At 39.7% G+C, this 24,307-nt stretch overlaps 1 protein-coding gene across 3 annotated transcripts in view; it reads left to right on the top strand.

The window, feature by feature from the left end:
- Nucleotides 1–988: 988 nt before the first annotated feature.
- The window catches only part of dpy19l3 (dpy-19 like C-mannosyltransferase 3), a 100,613-nt gene continuing 77,294 nt past the window's right edge, over nt 989–24,307 (top strand). For 2 of the 3 annotated variants that reach the window (XM_074666220.1, XM_074666218.1), the window contains exons 1-4: nt 989–1,130; nt 2,080–2,222; nt 3,758–3,885; nt 21,369–21,459. In XM_074666220.1, coding sequence (XP_074522321.1) covers nt 2,105–2,222; nt 3,758–3,885; nt 21,369–21,459 — 337 coding nt within the window. In that variant the 5' untranslated portion in view covers nt 989–1,130; nt 2,080–2,104. The remainder of the gene's footprint in view (nt 1,131–2,079; nt 2,223–3,757; nt 3,886–21,368; nt 21,460–24,307) is intronic. The other variant, XM_074666219.1, reaches the window with a different exon arrangement.

The raw sequence follows: 24,307 nt of genomic DNA, 5'->3' as shown, positions 1-24,307 counted from the left end.
AACATTTCCTTCTTCAGATGCTCCATTTAGCGTAAGCTGACATACTTTATCTCCACATAGTACACTTGCAGAAAAGAAAATCTTGCAGTAGGTCACTGGTTCTGTCCAGAAAATCATTGGCTGCCCACTGCCAAATCTACAGGAACATTGCTACCACCATTGCCTCAGCAGAGCAGTCGACGTCCAAAAAGCCCCCTCCCACCCCAGACACCATGTTAAGACTGCTGCCCTCTGGAAGGTGGTTCAGGTCCATGTCATCAGGGACTAACAGACTCAAGAACAGCTTCTATCCCTGTGCCAAATGGGAGCTGAACCCTACAAGAGACCCGCAGAGTATTAAAATAATAATAATAATAATCAAATTCACTCATTGTTTACAACATGTTTTGTACCTTTTACTGAACCCCTGTACATATTTACTTCCTACACACCTTCTAATGAGAGCATATCCTGCCTCCACAACATGTGCACCCATTTTTTTTTTTTTAACACAGGCAGATTTTTTTTTCTTGCTGTATTTTGCACCAGATAGGCACACTCTAATTGTGCAGTTGTGACAATAAAGGAAAATGAATGAAAAAAAGGGAGTTATGACCTGAGCAAACACTTAACGCACACACTTTGTCATAAAACTAAATTTCTCCAAATATTGTACTACTCTGCACACTGACACTGAAAGAAATGAAAACAGTACATAAGGCAATACTTTTTTTTTTTTTAATCTTTTTTTTTACAGCCAAGCTCACCAGTTATCCATTTTCCCCTTTTCCACTTTAGATGACATTTGGTGCACTTATCTACCACATCTTGAGCCTTGAATATGTGTCAATATATATGTGTGTGTCTCTCTCTCTTCTGGCTCTGCTGTCCATGTCATTTTATCTGTTGGACACCACCATTTCACAAGTCCACCGCTGACGCTTTTATTTTGAAGGCGCGCTCTGTTGTGTTCCGGTTGCGTCCCGTGGTTAAACACAGTGCGGTACGAAGCTGTCCGCTGAAGGAAAAAAGAGGAGCGATAACTGAAAGGGTGAGAAAGATAGAGAGAAAGAGGGAGAGGGAGAGGGGAAGGGGGAGGTAGAGGAGAGCTGTCGGACCATCCTACCCGCCGCTGCTGTAGAGGAAAGAGGGTGAGGCTTATAAATGTACGATGTTACAATGTCTTTGTCGCTGTCAGGAGTAAAGGGAAATCTGGCGTCCATAGCAGCTCTGCGCCTTAATTCAACATGCCCATTCATTACAACACGACCAGAGAAGAGTGCACAATGCGACTCCAAACCTGGACCACAGCACTCAAAGCTAGTCTGTGTCTCATTATTCGCATTGTTGTGACTAAACTCCCTCCTTATCTGACTACCGGGGACTTGGACATGTGTTGTTATGGTTGGCGTAGCCTGAAATTCAGTCATCTGGCTCCGTCGCTGTGGATAGATGGGTTGTGATGGTTCTTGTTATTTTGGCCACAACATGAGCAGGAAACACCGCTGTGAGCAGGCCTGTCCATCCCAAACATCAGAATCTGACTGAATGTTAACTACAGTCATGTAATCCAGTGTTAAAACCCTCAATTTGATCGATATTTGATTCTGGTATGGATGTTTTTATGAAACAGTTGTTCCTTATTTTAATTTTTGCTCTCATTTAGTCAGCTATCTATGCCAGAGATACAAATAACGGTGCATTGGTGATTCATGCCCAAAAATCCAGTGGTAAATAACAAAACAAAGAAGCTGCACAGTCATAAACTCAGAAAGAAGCAGGTTTGGGTCCATACACAGCCCAACAAAAGCCTGCTTTTTTTTTTTCTTAAAACATACGTGTCAATCAGGTTGAACAGTAATGAAATATGTGACATAAACATGCATACATGGTTTTATTTTCTCTATATGCAAAACGACCCCCTCACACTATGCTCAAACAAGCCTTCCATTATTAAATTGTGATGCAACAGATCTGCTTTCATACAGGTTGCATTGCAAGCTGTATGAAAGCTACACATCTTTGTTTGCTTTCATCTTGGTTCACAGTCTGTCCATGTGTTTCTGCTTGCCTTTCTCATACCTCTGTGTGCTTTCACAGAATTTTGTAGTTGCAGAATTTCAACATGACAGCCCTCCGTCAGAGAAAAGGCAGCAAAGGGAAGGAGCCCCCTCTTGGTGCAGAGCTTCATCCCCAGCAGTCCAACTGTTGCACTGATCATCATCCAGAGAGGATCCTGCACGGTGAGTGAACCTCCCCTTCACCCGGCAGAGCTCATTTTTATACACGGTTTACAGACAGAAGGCTGTGGTCCAGTGACAGCAGGAAGTAGTGCCCTGTATTGGAGAGGTGAACGTGGCTGGCAGTGATCTGCCCCGCTGCAGAGTCCTTGAGCTGTATCCAGCTCCAGGGTTCAGTGCTCTGTGTGTAAACCTGACCTCTGACCTGCTGTGGAGGCAGTACAGGGAGTAAAGTTCTCAGTGGGGTTTTAATGAAGTCGCCACATTTTCATAACCCTCACACCTGTTGTGGTGTTTTGAACTGTGTAGTTTCCTCAGAGTACTCCAGGCATAATGAACTGAAACTTTCTTACATTGCATTTAATTTACACATCATAAATACAATATTGTTTGTAGCTGCATTGAGTAATAAAGGTCAGAAATCTTACATGCCTATGGCTTTGTATGACAAATTTAAATGTTTTGCAGCGAAAACGTTTTGATTCTCATAAATGTCGACAGATGAGGGACAAAAGGCCTTTTTTATAGCTGACAGGAGACGTTTTGACTCAGCATAGAGCACAGGTGCTAGCGTTGACAATGGCTCTGTCATATTGTCTCTGAAAGCCCTGACAGGTACTGCCAGGCTGGCTCTTTGGAGGGGCTTGTTGGACTCTTATCTCTCCTTTCCTAATTTTTGAAAACACCATTTCTGTCACTTTTCATCGGAACAACCAAGTGAAACACCATCAATGTCCTCCTAGAGAGGCTGTCTGAAAATGTAATCCCTTCATTTCAAGGGGGATAACTGCCAATAAAATCAGCTCTTCAGTTTGCCCTCGAAAGTGTTTTTATGCAGAACAGGTCTAAAAATGTGATTTTGATGATGTTACAACATGCATACAAAGTACCTCAGGGATAACTTTTGGGTGAAACACTTACTGAGCTGAGAAATGATTGTTCTGATAAAGCATTTCAGTTTGGTTCACAAAGTTAGAAAATTCTCAGTTGGCGAAATATTATCCCCAGTTTCATCCTCATGATAAAGAATAGAAAATGTTAAATTAATACTGGCATTGGAATGGATCGGTATCAGCCTCGGCCAATATCCAAGGCCCTGGTATCTAGAATTATTAAGTGGGATCATTGCATCCCTACTTACAAAAACAAATTGAGGAAAACATGAAAAAGATTAAATAAATCTGACAGCGGAAGATAGGGATAGGTGTCATATGCACAAACTTTTCTTTTATTGGAAAAAATGCGTAGCCGTCAATAAGCTTTTTAAATTTTGGCCATGAGAAAGATGCAGATCAATTTTTCCTTTAGGCTGAAAGATTTCCCTAACATACATCCTAAAATCCAATCTAACCTTGTGCCAGCAGGAACATTAAAGCCCTAAAATGTCGAAGCTGATTAAGAAAGCCATCGCTGATTACTTTACTCTCACCTTTGCTTTTCCTTTGGGGACATCTCAAGGTTTCTTCTACATAAAAGTCACATCTAAGAGGTAAAACATGCTGCACTGGCTGTGTTCCTTTTTCTTTTTGCTCCTGCAGGTGATTGGTCATGGGGAGCGATAATCTGGACATCCATTGGTTGGTCTGTGTCTGTTGGTCTCGGCTTGCTCTGCTGTATCTACATGGCAACGCTGCACGAGAACGACCTCTGGTTCTCCAACATCAAGGTAAACTTTTAGCTTTGCCACATCACACACATAAATGAACACACACACACACACACACAAAGGTTGCTCCTGTTTTTTTGCTCCTGTTTTTTTTTTTTCTTGATATTATTTTCCATTATCAGCCGGTGGATTATCTGGAAAACATTCAACATGACACAATGGGAAAAGCACTGGTTAAGATATCAAAATGTTCCGTTCAGCAGCTTCCAGGTTTATGGATCTTTTCCTGTTCAAGGCCAAAGTAAGGCGGAAAAAATGTCTATTGAAACAACAGAAGTGACTGCAGTCAGACACCGGTCCTCCATAATGTGTCATGTGGTTGCTTTCATTGTTGTAAAAACTTCATCAGACCAACGTTGCACATGTGAGTAACTTCTCAGAGAGACTCAGCCAGTCGCAGCAACAACTGTTTGGACAGCATCGGAAATAATCAATTCCACCTACATTTAAAACCAAACATTTAAAACTTTTCTCCTCCTCCTGAGGATAGTCATGACATTTCCATTGACCCATAGATCGTAAGTAAATCACAGAAGAAAGGGTTTGTTTCTGTGTTTCATTTTGCTGATATATGCCAAAGAAACCAATGCGTGTTCATATACTGAAATGAGATCAAGCTTCATCTTACAGTCTTGAAATATGAAGCCTATGTGAAAGTGTCCACTTGAGGCTGGCTGCAGAAACACCAGAAACTACAACAGTCAAAGCTGTTAGTACAGCTAAATGAAACATGTTCAGAGCCTGGTACACAAAAACAGTTTTGTCTGAGTGCCTCTTTTTCAATCTGAACACACTGTGCAGGGCCATTTTTTAATAACTTACTGATTTTTAAGTTATAGAAACCTATGAGTTTTGTCCATGTAAGGGCTCACTTGACTGACTGGCGATCATCCTGTACACATACACTCACGTTCCTAAAAGGTGGTGTCTTGAAGACATATTTTGCTTAATCCCCTGGAATGATTGTTGATGATGTTGATTTCTTGGTTAACAAGATTGTGTCAGCAGGAGAACTTGCTTTGTTCAAGTGCTTGATGGTCAACAATAACACATGATATATGCTGCAGAACTTCAAAGTTTTCCTTTTTATCATTAAAAACCAAAGTACCTTTATGTACTTCCTGGGGCTGCATCTAAAGGTTACTTTTTATGAAAATTTATTGATTATTAATTGACTTTCCGATGATCTATTTTTTTTTCTTCATAATTTATGAATTTATCACTGGGTAAAATGCCAAACACTTTTCTTAGAGCACATAGAAATGTTATGAAATGTAGTAATTATTTTACTCACACAGTCAAAAGGGCGGCTTGTCTTTCGATTCAAAGAGCTTAAAGAATAAGAATATAATATATGGACGTCAGCTTAAAGGAATATTTAATGCTGCTTTAATAATTTTGTCTGATGAGGAAAGTTGACCCTTTTCAAAACCTCCCCCAGAAAAATAGTCAATGTTCTTCTTTATGTAATGTTGTCCATATATGATAAGGAAATGAATCTTTTTGTTATTGTCTCAGACTAAATCCTCAATCCTGGGTGATGGCTAGACATGCACTGATAGATCAGCCAGCTGATTGATCTGTGCCAATATCTTTAATTTTTGGGGATCAGTGATCGGTGCTCCTACATATGAAACTAATCTTATATTCCTCCAGGAAGGTCTGACAGCCAGCCATTGTTGCTTTTTGCTCTGAGACCTAAAACTCAGGACACTTAATTGTTTTTTCAAGTTAAAAGCAGGGTTGGCAGTCCTGAAAAACTAGCATGAATTTGAATGTAGCATCTCGTCAGGACTCCACCTCATTTAAGAACACATCATGTATTGCTTGCCATCGGGTGATGTAGATCATTTTAACCAGTATAACAAAACGTGTATCTAAATCAAACAACCAATTATACCTTTAAAACACAAAGATTTTATTGTTTCACAGGTATTGCTCAATGAGTTTAGTTGTTCAGTTAAAAAAAAATAAGAATCGGTATCAGCCCTAATCGGTATCGGCAGGTCCGGCTTTTTAAAGATCGGTAATTGGCCAGAAAATTGTGATTGTTGCACCCCTGGTGACAGCTCTTTCCATACGGTGTTATACAGACATACTAATGTCTCATTTGTTTGATAGATGTGATAACTCAAAGCTGGCACTCATTACAGGATTCTTCAAACCTTCACACATTTAGAGAGCACACACTTGATGATAACAAAAGACAGATCGTGCAAGATCTCTCTCCTCTGATATTACAGTGTGTGGTTTTCTCCCCGGAGAAAACCGCACACTAACCGATACTTCAGCAGAGCATCAGCTTCTTCATGCTCATTATTCCAAATCCAGCAAAACATGACTTCAGTGTAAACAAATATGACGGACGAAGTGGAAAAAGCAGAGATGGTTGTTATCGGTCCATTAGATTTTGAAAAAAACACACAAAAAGAAAAAAGTCGTAACAAGTATAACAGATAGATTTCCTACTCCCTCTTTGGTCAGACAGCTGAGTCAGCTCGCATTTTGATTGGCTTTGCTCCGGTACACGTGACACATGACACATGGCACAAAAAAAATCCAGCCTGATTAGCCTTTTGTGGCTTTATGTCTCATTAATGGTTTAAACAAAGCTTTTCCAGGCCTTATCTGGAAATGCTGAAAACAGCTGGACTCTCTTCTTTTATGGGGCACTTGTTAAGAGGCACTCCAGTGATGGCTGGATTAATGTACCTGACACTGTTATAGGGAGGTTATCTCAGGATTTGACATCCATATGTAAGAGTCATCATCCAAATCACAGATGTGGATATTCACAGCTGGAAAATGTCTCCAGGGTTAATCATTTAAGAGCAAGATAATTCCACACAAATTCTCTGCTTATCTTAAGAAGAAATGTAGCCCCAACATGAAGGCCAATCAGTGAGCCTCCTCGTCCAGATTTCTCCGTAAAATGGCATGCAAACACGTCGTAAACGCTCAGTCCCGAAATGAGCCGATTGTTTTTCCATGCTCTGTAGAGGATTGATTTTCAGGCCTGTTAAATGAACCGTATAAAGTCCTAAAACATGGCTGGAAACTGCTGCCATGCCTTTTTACGGTCTGTTCAGTGCTGTACAGCACCAGAACATTGTGCCCTGCCAGATACGCTGTTATTTAAATCCCCCCTCCAAAGCTTCACCAGCACTGTGCTTCAGACCGAGATATACATAGCAGATTTTAATCTGGTTGACATGGCAGAACAGATCGCTCTGTCAGAGTCATAACTGGGACAGAATGTAAATGAAGAGAGTTGCTGTTGCTTGTTTTTGCCTGATATAGCTGTGCAGTAGTAGTTATTTGTTTTGGTTGATGCATGAGTCAAGGGAGGCTGGGATGGAGGTCAGTTAGTGTGGCCTGGTTTTTCTCATGTTGTGTAGTTTGCACAGGATGTTGTTTGAATCTGTTTGTTAAAAATTATTCTAAAGGTTTGAATGATGATGTGCTAAGTTTTACTGTAACATAAGCCTGTCAGGAGACTAATACAGCCATCAGATTTGGAGCTACATCATTTAAAACAATGCCTTTTATCGCGGTTTTATCTTTGTGTTAGCATGAATCCTGTGTGTGAGGCCTGCTTTTGTCTTGCCACTGCGCTAACTTGTTTTTCAACTTAAAGCTGCTTACTTTCTCACCAAACACAGACAAAATCACTTTACAGCCCTAAACGTGCTGTTGGAAGTGTGATGATCTATAAATAGATGTACAAGACGTGAGCGCTGACGCCAAGCCCACTTAGAGTAATAATCATGATGAGGAGAGGTGCCAGTGTTGGCATCTGTTGGGCCCTGTGATTTTCTTCTTAGCAGCTAACAGGAACCTCAAGAAGAACTTTGCATTTTTTCAAGGGGTAGATTTTCTTCGTGTGGGCCATCATCTGTCACGTGCTGCAGCCCAAAGATGTACATGCTGGACAGTTTCCTTGTTATTCACAGGGGCTGAATGAGTTTCACCTTTATAAACTCTGTATGAAACACTGGACTTCCTTCATTCTTTGAACTCTAGGAACAGCCTGTGACCAAACACAACCTCCAGACCAGACCTGAGAAATCACACCAATGTGAAAGTGCTAACAAAAGGCAGTTTCTCCAGTGTCCAGGGACTTCAGGCTGGCTCCAGTGACATCAGAGGCCACCTGCACACAACTTTTAGAAAAGCAGACTGTACTAGATACCTCATTTCCCAATTTTTTTATATCTCATAGATACAGTCAGCATTGTATCATATCCAGGGGCAGGGTGTCCTGGAGGTGGCATTTAATCTGCAATGCTAAAATAGTCATAGTAAGTAATAGATAGAAGTTGTCTTTACTGTCTACTGAAAAAGAGTGAAACGTTAGTGACCTTTTAAAAAGCATTTGATGCAGTGGACCATACACATCTCAAACTAATACCTAATAGAGCAGGACAGTCAGAACAAGCAACTGGTTGATCTGATAGCTACCTGGCAGGCAAGACATTTAGCCCTTTTACAGTGACCTAAGGAGTATCACAGGGGTCAGTGTTGGGCCCATAGACTGTATGTAGAATGGACAGCGTGGCTCTGCCATTTACCATTGTACGGTTTTGAAGCCTAAATACCCCCATCACAGGCGCAGCCATTGAAGCAGTTGTGCAACCAGAGTCTGCACAGTAGAGAGACTGTAAAGGGATTCTGGGAGAATCTGAGTGGAGCCTGGTGACAAAAATACAAAATATTTTTTTTACTTTTGAGAGTCTAATCACTTCTTGACTCTACCTCCTGACATATTTTACAATTCCTGAAAAAAATATGTGAGAATGGCAGCTGTCCATTATCGTTAAATTTGACGTAAAGCCTTGTTTTTAACCTTGTAGAACTAATGAAAACAAAACTTTAATGGAAACAGACGGACAAATGATATCTTCAAATCATCACAATAATCGGAAGTGAGAAACATTTCTATGAGTTGTATTAACTTTTTTAAGTTTGACCACAGCCCATCTGGAATGACTGGAGGGCAGGATGTTTTTTACCTATACTGCAGTCAGCCACCAGGGGGAGCAGTTTTCAAGTTTTCATGGCGACCTTACTTCGAGCCAAGCAAGATGACATCCATTGTTTTTACAGTCTATGGTTGTGCCCACTTTTTTATTCTGTATATAAATGATATTGATTGTGGTATCCTGTGAAAACTTTATTATCATCGCTGATGATGCTGTGATGTACAGCTCAGCATCCATGCCCTTCCTCACTCTCAGTTACAAGCTATTTGTAACAAACCCTGAGATAACGTTTGATACCTGGTGAAATCAAGTGGCGGGGAGGGGATACCACATTAACTTTAAATATAATGAATCAAAAAATTTGCCATAGACACTCAACAGATGAGCATGTTTTGTTTAATTCCATGCGTCCAATGATTTTTATCATCAACAATGTGCTGCAACATACTCATTATCACACAGATGCACCTAATTTTTCACTGTGTGTAGTTCACTTTCCTTTTAAGTATTAATCCAACATCTATGGTACGGTGTTTGGGCGTTCTCTTTCCTCAACTCTGTTCTTTTTCTGTTTCTGTTTTTTTTTTTACAGTTTTTTCAGTAATTTGAATTTTAAATTCAGGTATTTTGTCTTTGTCATTAGAGCTAAAGGTTTGTTGGAGCTGGATTTCATGGTTTTTTTGGGATGTTGACTGTATCAATTGGTTTTGAAGTGGTTGAGGTCACAAGGTTAAAAGTCTGCCTCAGCTGTACCTCTTGTCCCTTGTCGGGTCGACTGAATGTTAGGTTGAGACAGCATTTCCAACATGGTGCCATCCATGACGGAAAAATATAGGCTTGAAGACTTGGCTCCAGAAACCAACAGGACACAAACACACACAGACACACACACACACTTACAGAGTTTTCTGTTTGAACCAGAGGAAAAAAACAAGAGTTTTACAAATCAGCTACACCGTCAGCCACCAGGTGCATGTGAATTATGTCTTGACCCATATAGAGGTAATCTACAGCAGCATATTCAGTTCAGTAAGTGAAACCCATAGGGACTGTATTTGTAGTCCTCTGCTGATCTTTTCTAATGATTTTGTGAGTGTGTGTGAGTGTGTGTGAGTGTTTGAGTGTTGGGAAGAGACCGACAGATGCTTCCATTCATAATAAATGCAGGTCATTTTACAGGCCTGGCGAACATTTCCCCGAAATGTTCCCACACAAGTGGACTCCTGGCTGACATCACCGCACATTGCACGCATATGTGTGTGCGTCTGTGTGTGAGTGTGTTAAGTCTTCCCTTCTGTTTTTGCTATAAAATCCCCTGTCTCAGTCTGCTCACACACACACAAACACACACACACAGAGCTGTTTGAATCTGAAAATAGCATCTGACCCCTCTCAGACGCTTGCCTATTTACTCCCCATCTAATTTGGCTGTTTGCACCAAGTGTTAAGTCTCTTGATTCCCACTGTGGTGAGATAACACGTAGCTCAAACTAGTTCATTTTAATTAGACTCATAAAGTAGGACATAAGAGTACCGTTAACATGCATCTTGATGAGGTCACTCCATTGACTCAGCAGGAGCGAAAGCACAGAGGGCTGTTACAGGAAAACACAAGAACGGTGGCGTCATCTGGACATTTGCAGTCAGCTCTCACAGGGCTGCTTTGGTAACATCTCTGCTTTGTCTTCTTCTCATTAACTTTAAAATGAAGATATAGTCTTTGGCTTGTAAAAGTGCAGTGGCTCCTGTGAGAAACATTTTGACTGCTTCTGCCTAATCGGCCAATTATCACAGATTCACCAGTGACAGGTTTGAAGATGTCTCTAAATCACCGGTTTGGCTAAAAGCTCAAAATCATCAGCATTTTCTACAGTTGGTTAAAATATAAGGTTTAATTTTCATTTGATCCATGAATTGGCTGAAATTAAAGAAGACATATTAAGAATTTTTTCTTCACTATATGTACTCATATTCTTGCAAGTCTGGATTATTGACGTAATAGGGCCAAACAATTAATCAGTTTTAAACCAACATTGCAATGTAATAGAATGCAATTGCAAATCGCAAAGGCTGCAATTAGAAAACAAAAAAGTTTCATGTACAGAGACCTGGAGAGACTATAGTAACTTGTACTAGTTCTCTCTCAAAACCAGCAAAGGTCAAAATGCTGTTTTTTTTTCTGGCAAGAAAACTCCTGTGAGCTACAAAAGTTATCTCAGCAACAGAGATCAGTATGTGCATTTAAATAATGCCAACTCAGGTAGGACAAAAATAACCTTTGGTGTCCCACAGGGATCTATCTTGGGACCCAAATTGTTTATCATGTATATTAATGATATATGTGAAGTTCTAAAAAAAATGCACTGTATCCTGTTTGCTGATGACACCAGTTTGTTTTGTTCCGGACAAGATCTTGAGCAGCTTTTGGACACTGTGGGAACTGAAGTCAAAATATTAAAAAAGTGGTTTGATGTTAACAAACTCTCAATAAATTTGAATTAAACTAAATATATTATTTTTGGAAATAGGAAAGTAAATACACAATGTCACATAAAAATTGGTGAAGTAGAAATTGAGAGGGTCTATACCACTAAGTTTTTGGGAGTTAATATTGATGACAAACTTAATTGGAAATTGCATATAAATAATTTAAAAACTAAAATATCAAAAATTATCGCTACATTTTATATAATTATAAATTTTGTAAATCAAAATGCACTTCATATCCTGTACAACTCACTCATACTTCCATATCTTAATTATTGTGTGGAAATATGGGGGAATAATTATAAATCAAACACTCAACCAATTTTCTTGCTGCAAAAGAAAGCTATTAGAATCATTAATTTTTCTGATTACTATGCCTCTACAAATCCATTGTTTATCAAATATAATACATTGAAATTTCATGATCTTGTTGATTTTAACACTATTGTTGTGATGTATAAAGCTCACAACTTAAAGCTTTCACACTGTCTCCAAGATCGGTTCAAACTGAAAGAAAATAGCTATAGTCTCAGAGATTCTGGAAGTTTCTATAAACCCAAAGTTAGAACTAACTTGAAAAGTAGACGTATCTCTGTTCGAGGGGTTGATCTATGGAACAACTTAGATGGACAACTTAAAGACGCCAAAACTATTAATGCATTTAAAAAAAGCCTCAAATCAAGAATTATTGAAAATTATAGAGCACTCGATTAAAGTTAATTAGCCTCCAAATGGAGATCTAGTACAAATAAATAAATAGATAAATGATAAATAAAATCATATTGATATGTTGTCACTTCTTAATAATTATTATTGTTTTAATCACCTTATGATTGCTGTTATAAGTTGTTTTATAAAGCTGGGTTTCGGCGGTGTCTAAAACTGAAGACTTAAATAGACAGTTTATTGTTTGCGCCATCTTGAATTGGTTTTGTTGAAATACTACGGGGGTTAGGCAATTATAAGTTTCAACTTCAGCCTAAACCCTTTCAGTCAGCACTACCAGGTACATTGATCTGCACACGGTTATGTGTATGTTTGTATATGTGTGAGAATACATGTATGTGTGGCTCAACATGTATATATATATATATATATATATATATATATATATATATATATATATATATATATATATATATTTAGATATGTTTGGATATATGTATATGTATGTAAATAAGTGTATTTGATTGTGCAATGACTGGAAACTTAAAACTAACTAACTAACTAACTAACTAACTAACTAACTAACTAACAATGCAGAAGATAAACATCCCCTGCAAAAAATTGTATGCTAAATCGCAATCGCAATTTTGGTCTAAAAAAATCGTGATTTGATTATTTCACAAACTGTTCAGCCCTATTACCTATTCACTTAGTGTGAATTAGACTTATCCTGTTTTTCTGTTTGTAATCCACCTCTCTCTTTAACAGTCAGTCTGACGGTCTGTTGATAATGTGCCCGACTTGTGACATCATATGTAGTGGTATAATAAAACCTGCCCCCTCACTTGACTCCACCCTCTCCCTCAGAGCTTCTCTTTATAAAATCCTGTCATGGATTCACTCTAATGAGCAGGAACCTCTAGGATGTGGAGATCTCTTTCATTAGAGATGGTAATTTACAGTAATTCCTGTACTCGATTATCCTAAAAGTCTAATGAATGAGTACTCGCAGATTGTTTTTTAAATGATTTCTTTAACTGTAAACAAAAATAGGGTCTGTTTGACACAGACCTCCCAGACTATGTTTAAAGACTTTACATCTATTGTTCTCTGACTTGACAAATGCCATCAGCTCTCTGAGGCCTTCACCCTGCAGCTTAAAGCTTAATAGGAGCATATCTCCAGTTAATATTTTGTTTATTAGCAGGCTGATCTTTTCTGTTCCGTTTCATCACAACAATGTGCTAACAGGACTATCTGATGCAAAACTGTCTGTCTCAGCTGTTTTCTTTAAGCGTATGTGGTTAAGCATCGAACCAGTTATTCTATGGCATAGAAGTTTAACACCACATATCACTGCATATTAACTAGGGATGCCGATGCATTAAAATTTTGCCGATACTGATATCTGATATTAATGTTGCTGTTATGGCCGATAACCAATACTTACCGATATCAATATCGGTAAAGAAAAAAAAAACAATCTAAGATGATGTGTCAAAGTAGTTCAGGGAGAAGTAGCGGTGTGATCGTGAGAAAAGACGACCATGGAGAGGATCAAAGGATGGAGTGCCCGAAATGAACTTCATCAAAAAAGGACATTTTGTCTATTTTTGGATCAAAAACAGGAAGAGAGACATAAAAGAATAGAGTTTACTCTTTTTAGGTAGTTTGGTGTTTACATAGTCATAGAAAACAATATTATTTGGGTCTTGAAAGACTGTTCAAGATGCGCTGAAAATGGCTGGCAGCTAATGAGTAAATATCGGCCCACTTTTACACATCGGCCGATAGGGATATTGTGACAAATTTATATTGCATCCCTGATATCAACTTCGTCATTTTTGTTGAAGTACTTCTAGACATTAGTTTTCTTGCCTGATATGCTGCAGGTTTAGCAGACAGTTCTGTATTTGTTGTGCTTTTGCTTTTGGTATAATAACGAAATGTTCCTAGAGAGTTGCCGTAGCTGCTGAAAATCAGTTGTTTCTGTCATAAGTTTGTATACTCTTAACTATTTTCCTACCTGGTATCTTAAGTTAGGCGAAGACAAAAAGATGGGTCACACATGTGACACTGTATGTGTTCAAGTTATATCACCAAAAGCAGCGCTTGCACATGTGTGCAAATAATGAACATGTTACTTGAATAATAGGGTCTACGGTGAGTGCTGGAGTACTTGTTCTCATCCTTAGTTTACATGTTTACATTGAGAATCCGCTTGAAGCTGGCTGCAGAAAGACAAAGTCACGTACACACCCAGCCATAAAAACTGGCTTTTACAGCATTAAAAAACACATTTACAACCTGGTTAAAAAAAACAGCTTGGGTCTGAAACGCTGATTTCACTATTGGCACACACTGTACAGAGAGTGAATTTTTTTTCTATCTCTGTGGTTTTTAGAAGTTATTAGGATCATTTGATTTTTCAATCAGAGGCACAGCTCAGGTCACGTGACCGCCAGGCGCCCTGTGGCTGCTTGAAGAAAAACTAACAGCCGGCATCATAGAAAATGTGGCTGCGTCCGCAGATTGGCTTCATTTCACGGTTTTAGGAACAGATGGGTGACGTCGAAGTAGCCATGTGCTATTAATTTGTGATCACATTCGCGTTCAGCAAAATGTCACATGTCACTTTTTTATAACTTATAAGGTTGATAAACATGATTTAGACTTCAACACAAGTTCAGATCTACATAAAAGGTCTTGATGCATTCTTGGTTGATGCTTTATAGTCTTCTGAATTTACGTCTAACTTGGGTTCAAACACAGCTGGATGGTTATGTCTCTTGCAGACATGTATTTAGGCGTGCTCTCCAGCTGCTATGTTAGTCCAACGCTCCTTTTCTGCATGGCTGGAAGGAGCTGGTTTGGGTTTAAAGAGACATGAAGAAGGTTGCGTGTAGAAAAAGGCTTTTAAGTTTTTTTCCATAAAACCTCTGGTGCTTGATTTAGATAACATTTTGACTGTACCACGGTGAGGGCGTCTCATTTAGACAACAGAGGACTGTGCTAGTGATTGGTTAAGAGTATGAAATGTCATCTTTGATTGTGGCTATTTGGAGAAAAAAAGAGAGAAAGCAGGAAATACCTGAAGCTCTTGCTACATATGATCTACAAGTAGTCATCACTGAATCCTGTAAACCAGCGTAGAGACTTGTACATAATCCCTCTGTTGGTCATACACAGTGATTTCACTCCTGGCTTCAAAACACATAGATGCAGCAGTGAAAAAAGGCTGAAGTAAGGTTTTATAATAACAGTCTGCAAAGCAGGTGATGTAATGTTGGCTTTGTGCTTTTCTTTTGTCCAATGAAATGAAATCACAGAGGAAGGAAGAGACCACATCTGTAGCCACTTCAGCGCTGCACTTACCTTTGTGTCTGGGCAGGCATTTCTTTATTTTGTTTTCTAACACGCTGCCAACACCTTCACATTATTCACTCTCGAAACAGCTCTGGTACAGCTCTGTCTGAGGTGAAAATCTGCTCTCTCAGTGGACACAAAGAATGTAAGAGATTCAGTTTCCTATTAAAGCTGTTTAATTTACTCATATTTCAAAGCTTGAGTCAACATCCAGGACATGCCACCAGCAGAAGCGCTCATGCTGGATGGTGTAGTTTTCATTTAGCTCACCTAGACGCCTCTGACTCTGACAGCTGATGCTGTGAGCTGACCTCTCCTCCAACTGTTGCTGTTTCTTCCTTTAGCCTGTGGAGATGGTGTATTCAGTTTCTCATCCTAAGAGGTCTCTGTTTGCCTTCCACTTTTCCATCCACACACACACATGCGTGCGCTCTCCAGTGTGTCCGGGTCATGTAGGATGGAAAGCACCATGAAACATGCTGGAAAGTAATTTGCTAGTTTGAGACTCCTGCCTGCCTGGAGTTTTTATGTTGTAAATGATGGTGCTTGATCTGACCTGACATGTCTGATGGCATCACCATGTTTTCAGTCTGCGGAGGAAGATGTTCAACAGAGAGGGGGCTGGTTTTAAAAGCCTACCAGGTTGTTTCTTATCCATGTTATTGTTCAGGGAGCGTGGTGGCAGTGTTAGCCTGAGGTTAAAGAGAGTTATGAGTCTCTCTGTCTCTCACACACACACACACACACACACACACACACCCCTTCCACAGCTAATTGTCTTCCTCTTACGTATGCAGAGACAGCTGGCATTATCTGGCCTCTTGAATTCATCAGGTGTGAAGTCATGTCCACATCGGTCCCACAGCCTGAAGAGAGTTTATTTCAGTCGTGCTCACAGCTTGTCCTCAATTCCAGATCCGCAAACCCTCTAACAGATTCTTCGCATTTTCCAAATGATGTTCCAAAATGTTCCCCCGCTGTTCCCCACCCCCACTCAATCTTATCCTTTTCCTGTGTGCATGTGTGCTTTTATAGACAAGAGGTCACCAGTAGTCAACTCTTTTCTTTCTGTCCCACCCCCTGGCTGCGGCACTGATCTACAGCCCATCCTGCTGTTTGCAGACTTGCAGTGGCTCAGCCTATTTATTTGCTGCTCTCTTCAAAGTAAGCTGCTGATTTGTGGGGAAAGATTGCTTTTTGTTTCAAAGAGTCTGTTTCAGTCAAGGGGAGGTAGAGGATGGTCCGTGTTTTGGCTGGAGAAGACATAAAGAAGGGGGAGAGGAAGCCAGACCAATACTGGACGGACCCCCGCTTGGATTCTTCAAGTACCACATCAGAGAGATGGGACTCACTCAGAGACCATGAAAGAGAAATCTGGTGAAGAGAGAAACCGAGAGGAGAAGAGCGCTGCCTTCTGAGGAGAGAACTAGCTTTCATGGTAATGAGCGATGCATGAACTTGTTAACCAGGCCTTTTCTCTTTGACCTTAATTTAAACTGAGGATTAGCCATCTCATCAGCGTTCTTGGTGAGGAGCCAATGCTTGTTTTGCCTCGAGCTGACTCAAAAGAAGGATTGGGAAGGAAATCAGCTTTTCAAACCCTCTGAGAAAGCTTTTCGCATTTTTCCTTTGGCAAGGAACTTGAAGCGATTAAACAGCTAATTTATTTGGACTGACTTCAAGAAAAGAAGACACACCACATTTACATTTCTTTGCTGTAATGGATTTGGATCAATTCTACAGCTCAACTGAAGAGCATGCTGTTTATCTACCTGGATTCAGCATATCAAAGGAGTCTACAGTTTATTGATAATTTCAGTCTTCTCATGAAATGGAGCTTCGCAAGAGAGTCAAGCCAAGAGGGCCTGAGCATAATCTTCAAGATGAGCCCTCGAAAGAAACAAGCAGCAGAAAAATGTGGGACAAGGAAAGGTCTGACGCCTCACCAGAGGGGGATGGAGCAGAGGTTTCTTTGCTCAGAGGGTCCAGTAGTTTTTCCGGTTTAGACATTTTACTCCAGAGGCCATGGCGACAGTGTGTTTCCATGGCAACAGGGATGCTATTGGCTGTGGTTCTGGCAGTGACTCAGGCGTGGTGTGTCAACGCCATACACGAGAATCTACTGTGGTTCGCCCAGCTCACGGTACGCGATGTGATCCTGTTTCAGTCTGAACCCTTACCTAAACACACATCCTGCAGACAGACAGCCAGACACAGTGTGTGGTTTGAGTTTCATGGGGATCCATCAGAGCAAATAAAAGTGTCAGACCCCCCAGTGGTCCAATCCCAGCTCACAGTGGGAGCAAGTTTAGTAACTGTATATAAATGTGTGTGTGAGTGAGTGTGTGTGTTATGTATTCACGAACATCCTGTGAAATATGCGGTGAGTTATTTGCCTTTAAAAGCATCCTGTGTTTTCTCCGTTTGGGAGAAATATGTCATCTCCTTGGTATTATGATCTCAAAGCACAGAGGCAAGAGTAATTTAAAGAGCTTTGGACGATTAGACTCACAGTCACATTTAGGTATTATCTGTTGCAACAGAATTTAGGATATCAGTCTTAACCTTATGATCCAGGCAGGTACATAGAAGTGATGCCCTGGAGCAGATATTTTCCTTTTCATCTACACACTTGTTTAAATTCTGACTGACCTGTGAAAGGCAAGAAAACCTGCTGAAAACAGTCAATGTTGAGCTCAACTACATAACTTATTTAACTTGTGAGGAAAAGGTGCTAAATTGGTAAATAGGCCTTTTTATGTGCTGCTGCTGCTAAGAAGGACTTTGGCTTTTTCGTTGACAGTATGCTGCTGTTGTAGGATTTAAGAAAAACAAAAACACATTTAGTTTTGTTATGGTCAAAGGAAAACTTATTTTTGATTGGCTCGAGGTTATTAACTTTGGTAAAGATTGATTGCATGCTCAACTTTTGCATCCCTAGCTTGCACTTTTACGAAACTTAAGTGAAGTGCCACTTAAATCTGTCCCCATGTCAGCCTTTCTAGCAGTGTTTTTGATAATTGACGCAATTGTGACTAATCATCTCAGTTTTGATTTTATGGTACTAGCTTGGTTGGTAGATCAAACTTTTGCTGTTTTTGACAAATCAGAGTGACAATGAGCAAAACATTGAATCCTAGCTTTTGAGAACCTGAACATCAACTGATTTGGGGGGGACAGTCACAGATTTAATGGTGTTTGCTGCATGTTTTTAATGTGAACCAATATAAAGTCTATCCATACATAAAATACAGACCTGATCAAAATCTTAAGAGTAGTTGAAAAATTGCCAGAATATGCGTTTTGCACATTTGGACCTTATGAGGTTTTTAGTAGAGCTACAACATGCAAAAGCAAGAAGGGGGAGTGCAACAAAAAAACTTTTTGGAACTTGTAATTTAAAAAAACAAAAAAACTGAAAACCCAAACTGAAATAGGTTGTTAATCACCTGATCAAAAGTTTAAGACCACGGGCTATAAAAGCCAAAATCTGCTCCAAATGTTCATTTTCTGTCAGGAATTCACACGGTCATGCCCTCCTGATGGCTAAAGCTAAGACTCTGTCTCTTCTTGAACATGGTTGGATCGTTGAGCTGCATGAGCAAGGCTTCTCGCAGAGTGCCATTGCTGCTGAGGTTGGACGCAGTAAGACAGTAATTCTACTCTTTTTTAAAGATCCTGAGCATCATGGAACAAAAAAGTCAAGTGGTAGACCCCAAAAATTACACCTGTGCTGAGCTGGAGGATCCGATTGGCTGTCTATTAAGACACAGGGCGGTCCTCAACCAAAATTAAGGCCCTTACTGGTGCTTACTACATCGCAGTAACCATCAGATGGCATCTGCGGAAAAAGGGTTTCAAAAACACACAAAAAAATTTTTAAAAGACCTTGTCTCCTTCAACGCTACAAAACTGCCCATTTAGACTTTTCCAGGGAGCATCAAACATGGGACATTGAAAGATGGAAAAAAGTTTTATTCTCTGATGAGAAAAAATTGAACCTTGACAGTCCAGATGGCTTCAAAGTTACTGGCATGACAAGGAGATCCCACCTGAGATGTTTTCTACCCGGCACAGTGGAGGGGGTCCATCATGATCTGGTGCTTTTTCCTACAGAGGAACACTGGAGCTTCAGATAGTGCAGGGTGGTCAAACGGCGGCTGGTTACGTGCAGATGTTGCAGCGGGCATCCTTCATGACTGAGGACATTCATCAGGACAGCGCTGCAGGTCACAATGCTGGCTTGATGAAGGACTTCTCCAGGGAGAATAACATCACTCTTTGGACCATCCCAAATGTTCCCCTGATTTAAATCCAACAGAGAATATTTGGGGACGGATGGTTAGGGAAGTTTATAAAAATGGCCGTCAGTTCCAGACAGTTGATGTCCTTCATGAAGCCATCTTCACCACTTGGAGAAATGTTCCCAAAAGCTTCCTGGAAACACTTGCGCCAAGCATGCCCAAACAAATTTTTGAAGTGATTAACAAGAACGGTGGAACTACTCATTACTGAGTCCTACTGAGAAACTTAGTTTTTTCTGGTTTGGAGAGATTTTTGTCATTTTTTGAGCGACTGTCTTAAACTTTTGATGAGCTGATAAACAGCCTATTTCAGTTTACTTGTTTTCAAAGTGCTTTTTGTCACACTCCCCCTTTCTTGTTTTTTCATATCGTAGTTTTACTTAAAACCTCATTAAAATCCAAATGTGCAAAAGGTAAATTGTGGCAATTTTTCAGCTGGTCTTAAGATTTTGATCAGGTCTGTATAGAGCAGGAAACAAATGAAGGGTAGACTTAAAAATGACTTCTGATGTAAGATGTCTGTTACAACCTGCTTCGCCTTTATACTTTATTAATCATTGATGTGGATGATCCATGTTGAACCGACACCACTTCAGTCACCTTGATGTTTTCCTTCTAAGGTCAAATTGAAAAAGAGACTTCAAAGCCAAGTCCATTTCCATACGACACTACTGTCAAGTTTGTCCACTTCTTGTACATAGCTTGTCTGCCAAATACTCATAGATTGACAAGAGCCAGAACACTCCCAGAGTTAGCTGAGGTCTCATCAGGATTCATACTAATAATACATTTTAAGTGTGTGAGAATTAAACATAGAGTTATGCTGGGAGTTGCTGAGGTCAGAGGGCTTCAAGGTGTACATTGTCCAATCCTAATAGGCGCAACAAATTTAATTAGAGTGTCAGGCAGATGTCAGTCCAGCACATTCTCTTCATGCCCACTATGTCCTGGAAAGAACTCAAATTAATCAAATTAAGTGAATACCTCCGTGGTCGGCCCATCGCTGTGGAGGGTCCTGAGGGTGAAAACTCAATCTCGTTCCTGTTAATTTGTTTTCACATTCAGTTCTGTCACTGTGCTGACTGTCACAGTGTTGGAGACCAGGCTTGTTATTTTTTTAATGCTTTGTGGGTTTTAGAGAGGAGCCCAGCCTGCTGCTCAGCAAAGTATAGCAAAAATAATTACATATACGTGAAGAAAATGTTGAGTATCTGTGGTTTTAGTGCTCCTACAGATTCAGGATTGCAGTTACCTATGTTGACAGAAATGATGGACACACATTGACAACATACATGGATCTATACATACTTCATCAAAGTCTGAGAGAATCTCCTTAAAGTCATACCACCCTTTACAAAAACTATTTAACTAAAAATGAAAGAGGGATGATTGACTTAATATACTGCAGCTGGCTGTTAAATGTTTTTCACCCTGTTATTTCCCTCCGGTGAAACACTAATCTCCAGAGAAAACATCCTCCAAGCACACACACACACATACACACTCCCTATTTACCTGTCTTATTGTTATTGTTTGGGATTATGAGTGTATTAACGGCTTTGCCTCGATCCTCCTCCATTTCTGTCATGTCTTGCCAAGGTGAGAATATCTGTTTTCCATATTACCCAGCTGAAGTGCTCAGTTTTTCTAAAACAAAAATTCCCCTTTCTGCTTTCAGGAAGTGGAGCGAGAGATCTCCTTCAGGACAGAGTGTGGACTTTATTACTCCTACTTCAAGCAGATGCTGCAGGCCCCATCCATTCAGGAAGGTATGCTCTGTGTTTGTGGTGATTCTGCTCACGACTGAATCGTCCTCTTATTAAATCTGCCAAATATCAGTCTGTATTTATCAAACCTGATTCCTTGATTCCTCTGTAGTTTTCTGAACACATCAGTCAAACATTGATGATAAGATGAAAAAAGCGTGTGAAGCTTTGGTTTGATTATCTATAGCAACCAGTCATTTCAAGAAGTTACAAAAACTTTAGAAGAGGGGGTATTGTGTTTTCTTTAGGCGTTATACTGTCCCGCTTGTGCCCCTGAGGTAGCTTTTCATGATCTGCACTTAAAAAAATTCCTTATGGGCATTCCTTGGTGTTTGAGGCCCGCTCCTCCAACGTGTCATGAACCAGTTAGCAGATCCTTGTGTGATAACCTCATCATCTCAGCAAGTCTCATGAAGACCCCAAGCTAATTTTAGAATCAAGTTTTTTTTTTAACATGTTGTTTTTTGCAGGCTTTTTAGACCCTTTAACCAGATAGGAGAGGACAGTGGATCAGACTGGAAACAGGGCAAGAGTAGGGAGTGACATGTAGGACGGAGGCCTCAGGGTGTGTTTGAACCTGGTCCACCGGCTCGAGGGCGAACCTCACAGAGCAGGACCTATACTTTGCTCTGCACACTGGAATGAATCATTTTGATCAGTTTAACAGAAATTTTCAGGGATTTCTACAACAGATGAATATGTAGCAGTTTTTAAAATCTTCTCGTTTAGCCCAGACATCCAGCATTGTTATGATTACCACTAGTATTATTATTTAACATTAAAATAAAACCCTATTGGTCATGATTTTATCAGAAAAACAGTCATATGGTAGATGCATGGTCATGTTATTTCAGTTTTTTTTGTATTTAAGTGTTTATTCAACACAAAACTAAAACATGTCATGCAGCTAGACAAAGTTAAATTTTTCAGAAATAAGGAAAAACAGTAAAACTAGTATAACATGTTGTTGTCTGACCATTGCTATAAATGTGGTAATAATAAAAAGGAAAAAAAAACTTTTTGAAGGCAAATTAATAGAAAAATGAAATAAAATAACTTATTTTCCTACTTAATTAATTATTTGGGCTATTAATAACTCTTGCGGCATCTCTCATTGGATTCAGCTGTAGGTTGAAATCACCACCACAAGTAATTATACCCAGTGCTTTTACAACCATCAAATCAAATATGTGTTTATAAAATGCCCATTTAGAACCTGGAGGGGCATATACATTTTGGAAGGGTGAGCTCTACACCATCTAGTCTTCCAGTGACCATATTATATCTACCTTCTTTGTCTATAATGTCAAAAAGTTTGAAGTATGTGATCTCAGTTTTGTCTGAGGATTCATCAGAACCTACAGACATGACCTCTGCCTTCTCGAGTGTTTCAAAAACACCTGTAACCAGACATTCAACCCTGAATGGTCGAAGGATCAGACAGGGGAACTTTCTTTGATTACTGCACCACACTTTTTTTAAATATGCAATAAATATCTTTTTGTCCAGATTAGGGTTACATCACAGGTTAATGTTGTCCATTTTTTGTTATTTTTGCTCTTCAGGGTAGGTATGCATCATCTCGACCCGATCCTGGTATCGGGTATTGGCCGATACAGCCCCTTAAAACTGGATCAGTTATCGGTAGGAAAGGATCGTCTGAACTTAACACCAAGGCTGAACTATGATTTAGTCTACAGAGTATAAAATTTTACAATTGAATAGTCTAAAGCCTTGTTTTTACCAAATTATTGTTAAACATTTAAACACATAGCTTAAATAAATATAAACTTAAGTAATTCCATATGCACTCATTTTTTTGTCTTTTACTCAAAACATTACCAGTCTTATCCTACAGTAGGACTTGCAGGTTATTATGTAATTTAACAATGGTGTTGGATCAGTATCAATATGGGTCGATACCTAAAGCCCAGGTATTGGTATCAGAACCAGAAAAGTTGGATAGAATACACAAGATGCATCTTAGGTTTGACTCCCATCTGTCAACTCCCTCTGGCTTCATGTTTAGTCCAGCACCTTGTAGAACACCAGACAGCAGGAGTCCTGAGACCAAGGAGTACCAGTGCTTCTTACTCTATCAATGATCCTCCCCTTGTTCATGTTGGGCTGTAAAACCTCAAACCTGTTGACTCCTGGCCTGGCTATGCTCATTATGTTGGTTTGAAGTTATAGTCAAGCTAAATAAGATGTGGTTTTGACACAGTTCGTTTTATCTTGAAAGTCGCTGGGCATTTTTAGGTGGTTTCTGTGCAAAACTTACTGTCCCACTCATTCAGCTTTTTGTAGAGTGACCAGTGACCACAGCTCTAAAATCTGGCAAAAATAGGAGTCTTGGGCATCTACAGCAACCTGCCACTGACACAGACAGACCACACTGGATTGGATCCAGTATAAGTTGACACGCTGACTTGAATGTAACCTATCCAATCTGGTGCTGTGACAGAGCGGAGCTGGAGGCTGATCTGGTGTATTTTGGAGGTCATGGGAACTAATGTCTCATTTCTCTTGTAGGTTGAAAGAAAGCATCACTGTTTTTTTTTTAAGTAGTAATGCCCAACATTTTAGGCCAAAAAGCAGGTCTGAAATGTACTTCTTTGCTTTCTCAGATTGTTGGGTTGCAGAGCCTAGTTTATGACTGAAGTCAGTTTAAGGTAAGATTTCTTTTTAACTGTGTCAAATCTGGTCAGATCAGAGACAAGAAACTGGTCACTAAGTCCTGATTTTGGGAGGTGTGTATTGGTGCAGTTTTCAAACAGATATACTTTTGGATCTTCTTCTTTAAAGAGCATTTTTTTAACACAGAGTGAAAGACAAAACTTGAATATTTAAG

This window comes from Halichoeres trimaculatus, unplaced genomic scaffold (genome assembly GCF_033239565.1).
Source record: "Halichoeres trimaculatus isolate MK-OKI-2021-1 unplaced genomic scaffold, fHalTri1.1 fHalTri1_scaffold_3, whole genome shotgun sequence".
In the NCBI taxonomy this organism is placed as follows: Eukaryota; Metazoa; Chordata; class Actinopteri; order Labriformes; family Labridae; genus Halichoeres; species Halichoeres trimaculatus.
This window is presented reverse-complemented; position numbering and strand designations above follow the sequence as displayed.